This window comes from Hemicordylus capensis, chromosome 4, assembly GCF_027244095.1.
Source record: "Hemicordylus capensis ecotype Gifberg chromosome 4, rHemCap1.1.pri, whole genome shotgun sequence".
Taxonomy (NCBI): Eukaryota; Metazoa; Chordata; class Lepidosauria; order Squamata; family Cordylidae; genus Hemicordylus; species Hemicordylus capensis.
The window spans coordinates 71,437,105-71,452,227 of NC_069660.1; the positions used below are offsets into that span (position 1 = coordinate 71,437,105).

The following is a 15,123-nucleotide window of genomic DNA, read 5'->3' on the forward strand; positions in this document are numbered from 1 at the left end:
GATCAGGGGCCTAGAGCACCTTCTTTACGAGGCAAGGCTACAACACCTGGGGCTTTTTAGTTTAGAAAAAAGACGACTGTGGGGAGACATGATAGAGGTCTGCAAAAGCATGCATGTTGTGGAGAAGAGAGAGAGAATTTTTTCTCCCTCTCTCATAACACTAGAACCAGGGGTCATCCCATGAATCTTGATTGCCAAGAAATCTAGAACCAACAAAAGGAAGTACTTTTTCACACAATGCATAATTAACCTACAGAATTCTCTGCCATAAGATGTGGTAACAGCCACCAGCCTGGATGGCTTTAAGAGGGGTTTAGATATATTCATGGAGAACAGGTCTATCAATGGCTACTGGTCTGAGGGCTATAGACTACCTCCAGCCTCAGAGGCAAGAAGCGTCTAAATACCAATTGCAGGGAGCAGCAGAAAAGAGAGCAAGCAGAGGAGCAGAAGAAAGGGCATGCTCTCAGCTCTTGCCCACGGACTTCTCAGAGGCATCTGGTGGGCCACTGTGAGTAACAAGATTCTGGACTAGCTAGACCTTGGACCTGATCCAGCAGGGCTGTTCTTATGGAGTAATACCCGGAGCGGGGTGCTCATCCTCTAAAACAGAGCTTCTCAAACTGTTGTCTGTGTACCACCAGTGGTCTGCGAGCTCTCTTCTGCAAAAAGGTTGCACAACAGCTGAGAATATCTGTGATTTGCCCTGCACTTTTTATTTTTATTTTTGTGCATTACTTGCTTCAGTTTTTAGAACAAAAAAAAAGTTGATTTAAGTGGTCCACTGAGACCCAAAGCAATTTTCAAGTGGTCTACAAAAATGGGCTCTAAAGCCCTTAAAATTTACAATGTTATAGCTATTTACATTGTTGCTCTTGTTTTGTTGTTCCATACTACTTTGTGCATTTTTCTTTTGGATCAGCAATGCATGATAATTTTTTTCCTAAATTATGGACAGAGCTCACTGGCACCTTGATCAGAGAATGACAATAGGTCTCCATGAAGCCCTGTTTCAAGTGCCTGCACTGGGTTGGGGAGAGACAGGAAAAGAGGGCTCTGATGATCCTCAGGATCCTTTGCGATCAGGTGCTGTGCCTACAGTGAACTGGATTGTGCCCCATCTGTTCTTATATTTTTGCATGCCCTTCTAGTTTGACAAAAACTGTAAACAAGTAATAAGCTTATTTTAAAAGCTTGGAGGATTTAAAGAAGAGCATTTCCACAGGTGTCACAGGAGAAACCACCTTGTCCTCCTTCCACAGGAGAAGTGCTGATCTTGTGGTAGCAAGCATGACTTGTCCCCCCCCCCCAGCTAAGTAGGGTCCACCCTGGTTGCATTTAAATGGGAGACTTGATGTGTGAGCACTGTAAGATATTCCTCTCAGAGGATTGAGCCGCTCTGGGAAGAGCAGAAGGTTCCAAGTTCCCTCCTTGGCTTCTCCAAGATAGGGCTGAGAGAGATTCCTGCCTGCAACCTTGGAGAAGCTGCTGCCAGTCTGTGAAGACAGTATTGAGCTAGATAGATCAATGGTCTGACTCAGTATATGGCAGCTTCTTATGTTCCTTTATTGTCTGAGAAGTGCTTGTTACCAATCAACCAGAGATCACCTAGATCAAACAACAGCTGAGGACCCATGCCATCTGGCCAGGCCGATTCCTGAAACCCTCAGTACCAAAAGGTGGCTCAAGTACCTCAGTACCAGCAGTGGCTCAAGTCAGCCAAGATACTTGCATCATCACTGTGCCTGGCACCCCTATTTACAAATGGGAGCACCCCCCAGAGGCCTTTACATGGGGCCTTTAAGGGACACTTCTATTTGCTGTTGTGGAGCCAATAGCTGGTGGGAGAAGGAGGAGCTGCTGCCCAAGTATCTGGGCAGCAGCTCCTCCTCCTCCTCCTGTTTCCACCCTCCCCTCTTGCCAGAGGGCTTTCTTCCAAAGGTTCCTGCAAGGATGCAGGGCATTTGAAAGCCCATTGGCCAGTGGAGAGGATGTGGAGGAATTGACACCATTGCTAAAAGAGCTGCTGCAGCAACTCCTATTCTTCTCCATAGGCAAATGAGGGGAAAGCAGCAGTTTTTCTTCCCACCTGTCCAAGATGGGAGGGGAAGGTGTTGCTGCCATTCCTTCCTTCTCTATTCATTAGTGGAGAGGGCGGGAGGAGCCATCATTGCCTGCTGCCTGTTGTCACTGTCACTAAGCTTGGGGTTCATGGGTGCCCAACATCGTGTGGGACCCAATGCAAGGTTTTGCCCCAGGCACCATCACCAATGCCATTTCAGGCACTAGCAATCTAGAAAATAAATAAGTTGTGTTTTTTTAATATCAGTGTCCAGTAATTTGTGCCATTGCTTTCCACATAGCAATTACAAAAGCGGTAGCTACTAGCTGAGCTATCTGAAGAATGAATCTTGTTTTCTCAGTAACAGAATATACAACTTTGAATGCTGGGAAAATGCAGTATCCCTACAAGAGACATTTTGCCTTGAACCAAGTTGTTGGCAGTCTGCAAAATAAATGTGATTCTCATTCTACTGCCGATAGTACTTTTGCAGAATGAGCACCAGGAGGAATGTTCTGCACTCTGAAGCCAAGCATGTCAAAGCATCCATCAAAATATTTAACCAACCGCTAAAAGGGGGCAAAAATACCCAAAGACACCTTCTACTGGTGCATTTTACATGTGCAAAATCCTGAGGCTGCAATTCATGCACTATTACAGGGGAGCCAGCTCCATTGCATATAGTAGAACTTATGTCCAAGCAAACATGCACAGGATCAGGCTGTAAATCTGTTTGCATTTATGGGGGTTCTGATACTGAATTTATTTGAGACAAAATTCTTCATGAAGAACAGAGCAAAAAGCAGTTCCTAGAGATGTTTACAAGGTTCTTTGGAAACCTCAGATAATTGTGATGTGATCATATTTCTTTCTATTATACTGAGTTTAGCTTTGGGGTAGATTACCCTACAATTTTCCTATGGGAAGTGTTCTTTTGAATGTACTTTTGCTGTACTCCTAATTAATGCAGGAGTGCACCAAAACATAAACACTTCAGTATATGATGTTTTCATGTGCATTAGAATAGATGCTTAAGATAAAGGGTAGGTGTGTAACATTATAATAAAATGTTTTGAGTCTTTGTGAGGACATAGAAGCATGATATACAATGGACAGCAGAATAACCCTAAAGGGCCAAGAATACCAAGACTGGGTCTTTTTTTTTAAAGGAATGCTCCATTTGTCTGTGGTTTTATCTGAAAAACTGTGAGTTGGTGAGCAAATCTATCCTTCCCCACCCCCCACCACTGGTGTGCATAGAGAGATTATTATACTAAACATTTAGCTGATGAAAATCAGCCTTGGTTTATTTGAAACCACCACCTTGCAGATGTTTATTAACTTCTCTGAACATTGTGAATGCTTTATAGCTCTTTTGAGGACCATACAGAGGGCTTCATATGAAAGTACCTAGTAACGTACAGGAGTGTCTTGGAACAGAAGTGTGACTCAGTGATCCACATGTTCTTGTGAATATTTTCAAAAGACATGGCTCTCCATGACTCAAAGTGTGATGCAGTGGACATAAACGTTAATGAGACTTGCATTAAAAAAAAAATTAAAATGCTATCTCCCAATTCCCAAGTCTTTAATGGTAGTCATTTCTAAGCTTCCACCCAACAAAACTATGGGGACTAGAAGCAAAGTGAAGGAGGAATAGATTAAAGCAAAGCACTGAGAAGTAAGATCTTACTTAGGAAGGTTATTTGCACAAGACTGTAGCAAAAGTGGGTTGCAGGACCACTCTGTACTTATTGCATGGAGAATATACTGTATATTACTTTTTGTGGTCTGCATCTGCATAATTGGTTTATTATCTGTCATTAGTCTACAATCAGCTGAGACATGTTTCTACCATGCCATTTCTCTTTAATTTCAGAAACAGGAAACTTGGCTGTAGCATCACAAATAGGGGTCTAGAATGCTGGTTAGAGCAAATGCAGCTATGAAAGGGGCAAAGAGCAGGGAAAGATAGCAGATGGGAGAAGGGTAAAGCATTCCTCCCACCAGCTGCTTCTCCCCACAAATGTTCTCTACTGAGGCTGCTTTACACAGGTTAAATAGTGGACAAGGTTTTAAGAACAAGATTGTAGTGGAATGTGTAGTTGCACCCTTAGACACCTTAAACGGTAGGAAAGTGTTTTGGGATTTGGCTCTTACTGAAACAGTAGACAAAATATTAGGAAGTAGATCACATTCAATATATGTTTATATAACTGTGGAGTACCTTCTGTTTCTGCTCACTGATCATGAGCTCACAGTTAAAATAATAATAATCCTGGCCTCGGGTTTTCAATAAAATGGGTGCAATCTGTTTTTGGTCTCAGACTGCATGAAAGTTCCAATCAACCACTGCAGAGTCATTTTCTTTGGGAGGAAATACTTATGATGTCTGTGCAAATGTGTTTGTTCACACATATACAGACTAAGGAGGAATTATAGGAATGAAAAAGACAGTTCATGCAGGCTACATTGTCTAACAGGATCCAGACATGCTAGTTGCCCAACAATCAGGGGCGTATCTATGGTAGGGCAGGCAGGGCATATGCCCCGGGCGCCACTTGAAGGGGGCGCCATTTTTAAAAAATTTTTAAAAAAATTAAATTGCCATGGAGAACGGGGCCCGCCAGGCCTCGCAGAGGCCATTTGAGCATGTGCGGTGGCCATTTTGTTTTCAGCAGCCATTTTTAAAAAACAAACTATTTTTAAAAATGGCCACCGCACATGCTCAAATGGTCCCTGTGAGGCCCTAGAGGCCAGCGGGGGGAAGGAGAACCTTTGCAAACCCCCCCCCCCACAGCTTTTAGGAAGCCCCTTGAAGGGGCTACAGGTAAAAAATTTTAAATTTTTTAAATATAATATAAGTCACTGTACACGTATTCAGTGTGGCACTATGTACAGAGAATCAGGGCTTGTGAATACTGAGCTGAAGCTTATGAGCTAAGATTGTATTCATTTGTTCTTACTTTGCTTCTTGTGATAAGTGAGTTTTATTTTATTTTATTTTTACATTTATATCCCGCTCTTCCTCCAAGGAGCCCAGAGCAGTGTACTACATACTTAAGTTTCTCCTCATAACAACCTTGTGAAGTAGGTTAGGCTGAGAGAGAAGTGACTGGCCCAGAGTCACCCAGCTAGTCTCCTGGCTGAATGGGGATTTGAACTCAGGTCTCCCTGGTCCTAGTCCAGCACTCTAACCACTACACCATGCTGGCTCCACACACCATGGTGGTTCCACTTACAGTAAATGTGATATCTTAATAATATGGCTGTTTATGATGAGTTTGTCTTTGAATCAGTGTGAGATCCTTAGTATTAAGGCCCACTGGGAGTTTCTTGCTCTCTTTCTCTCATTTTAACTGTCTTTCTGAAATATTAGAATATATTCCAAGCAGTGACACAGTTTACTCTACATATCCTTTAATTATTTTCAGAGTATCTGGGAAAAGTCAAATTCTCCATTTATTTTTAAAACTTATATAATAATGATGCTACAATGCATAGTAGAGAATTAGACAGGCACTTCTGTTTAGTTTTCCAAGTACACCTCCACATAGTATTTGGGTATTTTATGAGCCCCAGCATACTGAAATGTGTAGTTTCCCAGCATTTTTTGGTCTGGCTATGTCCACTGCTAAATAGTTTTTGAAATATTAAAAGATTAACGAGCTTGACTTGTGTTTTTCAGCTGATATTATGGTAAAGTTATCTGAAAGATGGGTGTCAGATGTTTGGACAGGGGGCGCAATTTCAGTGCTTGCCCTAGGCACTATTTTTCCTAGATACGCCTCTGCCAACAATTGAAATGTTCAACAGGATTTTGTGGTGCAGGCTAGTCCTCAGCATGTCTTAGCATGTCAGGCAAGCCAGTACAAAACTGCTTCCTATGCCACTCTATCTACAGCTCTCGGTGTTGTGTATTCCATGACATTGGACAGCCCAAATTACAGGCAGTAAATAGTTCTTAACTAACTGGAATTGATCCAGTTAACTGTTGGTCCCAGTCTGCAAGGGTTGTTGACTTAGGAAGTAGGTGATACTCCAACATTGTTTGTTACATTATTAGCTAACTAGAAAAGGAATTTGAGTTGAGTTGGAAAGTGTATTTCATTGATCTGTGTGCACATTTTGTGATCCTGTGTCAAAAGTGGAAAATTATAAAGTACATTACAAAATTACCTGTTTTTAATTGTCATCTAGGGTATTTCCTACCCTAGACTTTGTAGTTATGATTCTGATTTTGTGTGGGCTAGGTTTTCATGTCCCTCTTGATATACCAAGGTTTCATTATGACATCACTAATGATGTTTTAGTCATACTTTGACAAGGAAGGAAGAAAATGGTCTGGACCTTGAGAGCCTCATGAACAACTATCTCGAAACACATTTTCTAAAGAACATGGCTGCCATTTAGATTCATGTTTAAAGTTGTAGATCTCAGTGGTTAAGAAATCTGTATTTCTTCTCTTTGATGTTCTAGATGGTTTTTCTTCCTTTTCTCTAAAGTAGGGATTTTTGTCCTCTGGTCCAAAGACTTGTATTCAGGCAAGTGGTTGAGCAACGTGCTTTTGGAGAAGCTCTGTTGTTCCTTCCTCCAGGAGGCCATAAAACCCAGCTATGGATACTCCCAGCTTTGCTTTCCAGTTTAGATTGGGTCTCTGTGAGCAACACAACTTAGACAAAACTGATCATCTTTCTTACTGAAAGGATGATCAGTAAGAATCATCCTTTCTAGCCCTTTAATCAACACACACACACACACACACACACACACACACACACACACACACACCCCTTTAATCACAATCCTTTAATCACACCTTTAATCACAAAGGGGTGTGTAGCCCTTTAATCACAACACACGCCTCAGCTAGAGATATGCATATCCCTGGTGAGAGTCATTTTTCATTGCCACATTTTGTGTGGATGGATGCATATTTAAGTGCAGGCACAGGTCTGGCATCAGAAACTTTCATTTGCAGTGCACATAGCTGGTTTTATTCCTGTAGACAAAACAAACAAAGAAAGAAAAACAGTGGCAACTAGTTTTCTAATTTAGAGCAGGGGTTCCTAGCTGTGTTCCCTCTAAGGCATGTGCATGTGTGTATGTCCACTCAGTCAATTTTAGATCCCGCTCAGGTTGAATCAGGAAGGCCCTACTTTGAATGCACATGCGCGCACACACTGCCTTGGTACTGCCGCCCAGAACAAAACTCATTTTGCACACAGATAAAAAAAACTAGAGAGAATATTGGTTCGCAGCCTTGGGTCCCCATATGTTGTTGGACTAGGGTATCAGTTCTAGGGTATTTCCAACTCTAAATGTTGTAGTTATGATTGGCCATTGTGGCTAGGGTTCATGGGTGCTGTAGTCTAATGATGTTTGAGAATCTAAGGTTGGGAACTTCTGAGCTAGACTGAGCATCTATGAGGGCTATGGCTACAGAGGAGGGCTCAAGTTGTGCATCAAGTCAGTGTACTGCATACTAGATGCCCTAATATTAAGGAGAAAGACTGGTTTAACTCTCATACTTGTTTAGTGTTACTTCAATAGGACTCAGAAGCTCTATTCACATGTCATGTTCAACACACATACAGTCTGTGTACTGTGTATACACATACAGATATGCATGGTGTTTAGTGCACATACAGTAGTACACTTCCTACCAGTATCCGCACTTGAGGGGGCCTAAACCCAGGTTCACTTTTAAACTGAACACATGTGCAGTCATTCACACAAAAACATGCACATGAATACCGACATCTGTATGCATGTACAATATAATATCTGAAAAGGGATACACTGATCTCCTACTAGATTACATTAGATGCTAACCTGATGTATATGTCTGTGTGAGGTTATCCTTCTCTGCAAAGTGGATTTGATTGTGCAGTCTTTTGCTAATTGGTTACCTGCAGGCATAGGGACTTCTGAAAATGATATATCATATTTTGGTTTTATTGTAGGCTGAATCACTTGTTTCTCTTTACAAATGGGCTTAAATTATGGGTTATCTACAGGGGGTAAATTAATATCTGTTATAATTTGTTTTGGCACAGTGAATCCTGCCTTGATGTAATTACCATTAAGATCTCCTTCTGTCTGAACAATTTTACAAAAAATACTGCACAGTAGTTCTTTGTGGTATTTACACTGTGGCAGAATAGAGGGGTCATTCAGTCTGAAAAATCTGTCCCATTGTGTCAGATTCTCCAGTTATTAGAAATGCAAACTCTGTCCACAAAAACAGGCTGATATACATTAACTGGACCAGAATGTTTCTGTTCTGTTTGAGAGGCAGCTGATATATTCCTCCAGCCATTCTCGTCATTGATAGTTTGATGCCAGCCACTCCATCTGGTGAAAATTGATTGCCTTCACTGCTGTTGGCCACTGTTTTCCCCAACATCCATATACCAAAAATATGATCATTCTCTATGATTCATCAAAGAAAAACATAGTTGGTGAATGGCTAGAAACCCTCCCGGGGGTGTGTGTGTGTGTGTGTGTGTGTGTGTGTGTGTGTGTGTGTGTTTTAAATCAACAGAAATTTCCTTTTCTTATTGCCAAGTTCTCTGCCAGGAAAGCCAGGAAGTTGTCCATCCTTAGTCATCAGTGAACAAGCTCGTTTTCCTAACATCCTTTCCCTTCCAGACACCCATTCAATAGGCTTTTCAGAGTTTCTGGAATATGTAATTTGCCATCTTAGCCTGATAATGTGGCTTTGGATGCCATGGTTTTGCCAAGTCATCATCTGGAGGAACACTTTGTCTGTTTTGCAAAAACCTTATTTTTTCCTCTTTTCTGTTCCCCTAAGTGTCACTTGCTTTAGCTTCAGAATATTCCAGGCTGAACTAGAGCCAGTCCTGGAGAGAGTAGGAGATGACTGTGTCTAGTGTGTGGCCTCAGTCTTCAGTTTCAAAATACTTGATCCAGAAAGCCTAAGGAACGAGCATCCAGCGCTCTGGTTTCCCAATGTTTGCCTAAGAACACAGCCTCTGCCTATTTTCATTGCAGATGTTGAACTTGATGCCCGTTGAACAAACTAAAAGTTGTTGGCCACAAAAAGTGGAATGGAAGGCAATCATCATTTAAATTCAACTGCCGGGTCTTCACTGGTGAACACAGTCATGTCTCTTATGCATTCTTCAAATACTTCATTGCCACAGAGATTGGAAAGTTCTAAAACTCAAGTAAAAACTATTAAAGATGTATTTTTGAATGTGACCTCAGCTACTAAAATCTCCCTTTTTGACACAAGACTCTAATTCAAAACTTTTTTTGGAGTTTTGAAACCCAGCTCATATTACTTAGAATGTTTACATTTTTTCAGTGATTATTCTATGAGGCGATTCTCACAATGGCCAGAGTGCATGGGTGGGCTGGGTAAAGGCAGAGTAAACCTTACCTTCCCTACAGACAAGCTGAAGTTGGTGGAATGTGCCCTGTGCTCTCGTATGGGCAGCCCTGCTCTATGCAGCTCTGTGAAGCACAGAGCACGTCGGAAGGATCTGGGGCCAGAACTTGTTATTCTGGCCTCCGGGTATCCCACAATGCACCACACAGCATACACGTTGCATTGGGGGATTCCCCTATCAGATGGGCTGTCTATGCACCCATCTCTGAGTTTCCCCAGATTGAACTCAGCCTGAGGAGACATACGATACCCAGCAACCAGGTTAAAGGTGCAAGTGCACCCTTAACGTTGTCTAACAGCCAGTTTATTTAGGAGGGTTAGATGAGTGGGAAGCTGAGGGATCCACAAGGATCCTGCTGCTTCTCACATCCAGACTAACCCAGGCAGGGCTGCCCCAGGCTGGGTTAGGCTGGTTGAGAGAACAGCCTCAGTTATTGTATTCTACCATTCTCCCTACAATTTCTTATTAGATACTAGGATTTCTATGAGGCTGTGAGAATAACCAGTTTTGTCATCATCAAAGTTTGTCATCATCAAAGTCCAGGCTAGACTTTGATCACCACATTTAGCACTGAGAATTATCAAATTTGCTAATAAATCCAAATTCTGAAGTCTTACACATTAGCTGCCTTTTAAAAAGTTCTTCTGGTCTAGACCGAGAAGAACACTACACATGTTATTGTTGCAACAGGAGGGATGCCACAGAAAACCAGCTAGCATCTTAGAGGGCCTGTAGTCTAAGGTGGGGCACTGCTTTTAATTCCTTATCTGCTGCAAATTAATATGGCTATTGTTGTACAATTTGTCCCACTAATAAGGTGACCCCCTTGAATAATTAGTTTAGAGCTCCCAGGTGACACAATCTATGCAAGACAGAATGAGCTTGGTCATAGCAGTGTAGTTTAACTGGGTTAGTTTGATCAGTATTTGCCTACAATACAACAGCCATTATCACACCATTCCTTATAGATCAGTAATGGGTTAAAGAATAGGAAACAAAAGGTAGGGATAAACGGAGAGTTTTTATAATGCACGTAACTAAGCAATGGATTCCCCAAGGATCTGTGCTGGGACTGGGGCTCTTTAATAAATGATTTGCTGCAAGGGTGAGCACTGAAGTAGTCAAATTTGCAGATAACACCAAATTATTTGGAATGGTGAAAACCCAAGCAAGCTGCAAATAATTCCAAAAGGATCTCTCTAAACTGGGCAAATGGACAACAAAAAGGCAAATAATGTTCTCTGTAAGTATGAGGCTGAGAGAACAAAGATCTCCATGTGGCATATATGCCCTGAACCATTTTGGAAGGGCGGTATATAAATCAAATACATACATACATACATACATACATACTCATGGGACCTGAACTAGACGCAGCTACCCAGGAAAGGGGTCTCAGGATCATGGTGGGTAGCTCAATAAAAACATCAACTCAGTGTGTAGTAGCAGTGAAAAAGAAAAATTAAAGGAAAGGGACTGAAAATAACACTATCCATCAGTTATATAACATAAAATTATATATATGCCCTTATGTAAATCCCTAGTGTGGGCACATCTGAAATAGGGTGCACAGGATTGCACCATCTACTGTTCTCGTCACTACCAGAACACCAGGAGAGGATTGCTGGTCTTGTGGTAGCAAGCATGACTTGTCCCCTCAAGTAAGCAGGGTCTGTCCTGGTTGCTTATGAATGAGAGACTTGATGTGTGAGCACTGTAAGATATTCCCCCTCAGGGGATGGAGCTGCTCTGGGAAGAGCATCTAGGTTCCAAGTTCCTTCCCTGGAAGCATCTCCAAGATAGGGCTGAGAGAGATTCCTGCCTGCAACCTTGGAGAAGCCGCTGCCAGTCTGTGTAGACAATACTGAGCTAGATGGACCTATGGTCTGATTCAGTATATGGCAGCTTCCTATGTTCCCATGTTCCACCATCTCTAAAAGGATATAATAGAACTGCAAAAAGTGCAGAAAGGGGAAACCAACATGACCAAGAGACTGGAGAATCTTTCCTGTGAGGAAAATCAAAAGCATCTGGGTTTTTCCCCCCCGTTAAGAAACAAAAAAGATGATTTAGTGGGGAAAGAATGGAGACTTATAAAACCAATAACAGTGTGAGAAAAGTGGATAGAGAGAAACTGCCCCCCCTGGGAAGGGGCAGACTTCTCTGTTGTTCCTGAGGGCAGAACTAGAACCATTTTATTGAAATTACAAGGAAGCAGATTTAGGCTAGACATTTGGAGGAATTTCCTAACTGTGAGGGCAGTGAAACAGTCTGTCTCGTCCAGTGTTAGACTCTCCTTTGCTAGAGGTTTTCAAACAGGGGCTGGACAGCCTTCTGTTTAGGACACTGTCACAGTTTCCTGCACTGGGCAGGGGGTTGGACTAGATGATCTCTAAGATCACTTCCAACTCTGACTTTCTGTAATTCTATGAATAATCACTCAAACAAGTTAGCAGACAAATAAAAGTCTTACTTCACACAATGCAAAATGAACTGCACACAATGTAAAATGAACCAGTGTGGTGTACTGGTTAGAGTGCTGGACTAGGACCGGGGAGACCTGAGTTCAAAACCCCATTCAGCCATGAAACTTGCTGGGTGACTCTGGGCCAGTCACTTCTCTCTCAGCCTAACCTACTTCACAGGGTTCTTGTGAGGAGATACATAAGTATGCAGTACACCGCTCTGGGCTCCTTGGAGGAAGAGCGGGATATAAAATGTAAATAAATAAAAATAAATAAAAACTTGTGGTGATGACCACTGGCTTAGATGGTTTTAAAAGACTCTTGCAGAAGAGGAGCAACCAATAGGGAAAAGCTATTGCCTTCCAACCCAGTTGTGGTTTCTCAGAAGCATCTGGTTCGCCCCTCTTGACAAGGAGGATGCTGCACTATGTAGACCTTTGGTTTGATCTAGCAGCTATTGTTGATCTACAATTGCCATCATCCACAATTTGTGACTGGGGATGGTGGGAACTGTAGTTCAACAACAGCTGGAGGGCCAAGATTGCCCACGCTTATTCTAGCCCCTTTAAAAAGATAATAGTTTATAACCATGAAGAAAATTCTGATTTTTATTTGTGAGTGCTAATCTGTGGAGTGAGTACTAATCTGTGCTTAATCTGTGGACACTATGTGGCATACAGCCATGATTACAACATGCATACATCCTAGTAGTATCCCAAACCTAAATGCATTTCTTGCAAGTAAATCCCATGTTGATTTCAGTTAAGATGGTTTCCAATTAAATGTTTAAGACGCAGCTCTATGCCATGGTTTTTAGCCCACTTTCTTGGATATAATTTATATTGAAAAACATGGGGACTTGTTTGCTGTTATACAGTATATGTTTAAACTCTATCTGGAGATGACCGGAATTAAAATATATGTGTGAGCAAGCTTTATAGGTACTGTAGCTACCTTCTGTTGAGTCAATCTGTTGGTCCATCTAACTCAGTATTGTCTGCTCTGACTGGCAGCAGCTCTTCTGACAGGAATTTTTCCTCAGCCATATTTGGAGATGCCAGTGATTGGGTACGGGACCTTCTACAAGCCAAGCAGATGCTCAACTCCTGAACTATGGCCCCATCCCCATTATAGACAGACCATTGGTCCATCCAGCTCACTACTGTCTTGCAGGCCTGCTCAATTTAGGGCCTCCCCCCAGCTGTTTTTGGACTACAACTCCCACAATCCCCAGCCACAGTGGCAAATAGCCAGGGATTATGGGAATTGTAGGCCAACATCTGCAGGAGGGCCGAAGTTGAGCAGGCCTGGTACTATGGTATCAGCAGGTATGCAGGGTAGGTCACAAAGTTTTTCCCCAGCTACCTGGAAGTGGCAGGAATTGAACCCCAGGGGCTTCTAAATGCAAAGCTGCAGCCACTCTCCATCCCCAAGATGGCAGCCTTAAAAAATAATCCTCACTCTTATGTTTCCCTAAACCCAACCTATATTGACTATAGACTCATATTAATGCTAGAGGCCATCTAAGTATTTTCTGTTGCCTTGATCTTTTTGGTGCCGCAAGTCTAGATATGTCTCTGCTACCAATGTATGAATCTTATTTATATGTACCCTGCATTTGAACTATAGTGGATGGCTGTGATATTTCAGTTGGAGAAACCAGAGGCTCTTTGACACGGAAGCGCCTTATAATCCTGCAGGATTGTTTGCAGTCTCATACCAAAGCAACGCAGCAAGCGCCTTGGGATTTCTCTCTTTCTGCAAAGTCTGAAGCTTTGAAAGATGCCCCCACAACTGGTTAAGAGAACGTAGCATAAGGAGCAAGAGGGCGCGAAATGATAACGAAGAGAGGGGTTTGGAAGGGCACAGATTTGCTGGCCAAGCGTGCCTGAGCTGCAAAGAACATTCTGGTAGGAAAAGTTGACGAGGTGGAGTGGTTAAGGCACTCTCCTCCCCCTATGATGGCAGCTGCCTCGCCTAGAAGGGGGCATCAGACGTCGACATCATCCGCCCTCCTTCCCCTTTCCCTGTTCGGAGGAGGATCCAGGGCTTGACTCCGCCTTTTTCGAAGGTCCGCTCCGCTTGCTGCACATTCATTCCTGTCAGTGCAGCCGGGAGCTGGAGGAGTCTCGCAGGCCAGGGGGAGGGGAGGTTGCTTCGCTGCGCTCGGTGCTGCTGCTGGGAGATCCAGCCTGCTGCCGGGCCGTGAGTGCAGGAGAGTCCTCCCCTCCCTCCCCGCAATCGGCCTTCACTCCCGCTTGCAGACCCCCTTTCCAACCCCATCCGCTCCCACCATTCTCAGCTCCGGATCCGGACACATGGAACTGTTGTGCGTGGAGCGGGTGATTCGAGCGAGGCGGGATCCGCAGTTGTTAAGGGACCGGCGGGTGCTGCAGAATCTGCTTAGCCAGGAGGAGCGCTACAGCCCCCGCGTCTCCTATTTCCAGTGCGTGCAGAAGGAGATCCAGCCCTACATGCGGAAGATGTTGGCTTTCTGGATGTTAGAGGTCTGTGCCGGAGTCCTCTTGCTCTCCCACCCTCTTCCTCCCTCCGGGCTCCGAGCCGGGCTAGCAGCAAACTCTTTTCCTCTTCCCCATTCATAAATCCGCGGGGGGTGTTTTTGTGTGTGTGTGTCTGTTTAATTTAAATATTTAAATATATATATTAAAATAAATAATGTTTATTCGGAAGTGAGTTCGATGGATTTCAATAGGACTTTCGCCCAATTGTTCAGGATTGTTGGCGTCATGTAGCCTCCAATCCTAAGCATGCTTACTCAGAAGCGAATCATGTAGAACTCAGGGGAACTTACTCTCAGGTTAGTAAAGTCTGCACAGAATCGAGGCCTTCAGTAGTTTTGATCTGGTGGGGAAACTGAGCGTAAGATCAGTTGTGGGCTTCGGTCTCTCTTGAGAAGGGTGTGGGGGTTATTTGGAGCAGTACTAGGGGGAAAGTGGGTTTGCTGGCTCTAGAAAGGGATGCATATTAAAATACATAGGCAAGCCGGCCAGGCGGGAGACTGGCTGGAGGAGTCATGATCTGGTAAAAGAAAATAAAAAATAAAAGGAAAATGAAGATGTAAAGGAGGCCTATGTACGCCCCCCAGTATGGTTTTCTCAGTGTAGGGGCAACTAAAAGGCACCCTGTCGGTTCGGTGCCAAAAAAAACCCCCGCATTC

At 43.2% G+C, this 15,123-nt stretch overlaps 1 protein-coding gene and 1 long non-coding RNA gene across 6 annotated transcripts in view; one reads left to right on the top strand and one right to left on the bottom strand.

Moving 5' to 3' along the window:
- The window catches only part of CCND3 (cyclin D3), a 106,360-nt gene that overhangs the window by 61,677 nt on the left and 29,560 nt on the right, over positions 1 to 15,123 (top strand). Inside the window, exon 1 of one of the 5 annotated variants that reach the window (XM_053245303.1) lies at positions 13,216 to 13,282. The exons of 1 other annotated variant lie outside the window; for it this stretch is intronic. Coding sequence is in view for 1 of the 4 variants with exons in the window: in XM_053245301.1 (XP_053101276.1) it covers positions 14,264 to 14,452 (189 nt within the window). In the remaining 3 variants the exon portion in view is untranslated. Of the gene's footprint in view, positions 1 to 13,215; positions 13,283 to 14,044; positions 14,453 to 14,562; positions 14,764 to 15,123 lie in introns of those variants that run through there. 3 more of the 5 variants (XM_053245306.1, XM_053245301.1, XM_053245304.1) reach the window with 3 other exon arrangements.
- LOC128322960 (uncharacterized) lies at positions 6,857 to 14,022 on the bottom strand. Its single transcript, XR_008306109.1, has 2 exons — positions 12,900 to 14,022; positions 6,857 to 7,064 (listed from the first exon to the last, which is right to left on the bottom strand). It is a non-coding gene; the product is annotated as an uncharacterized LOC128322960 (long non-coding RNA).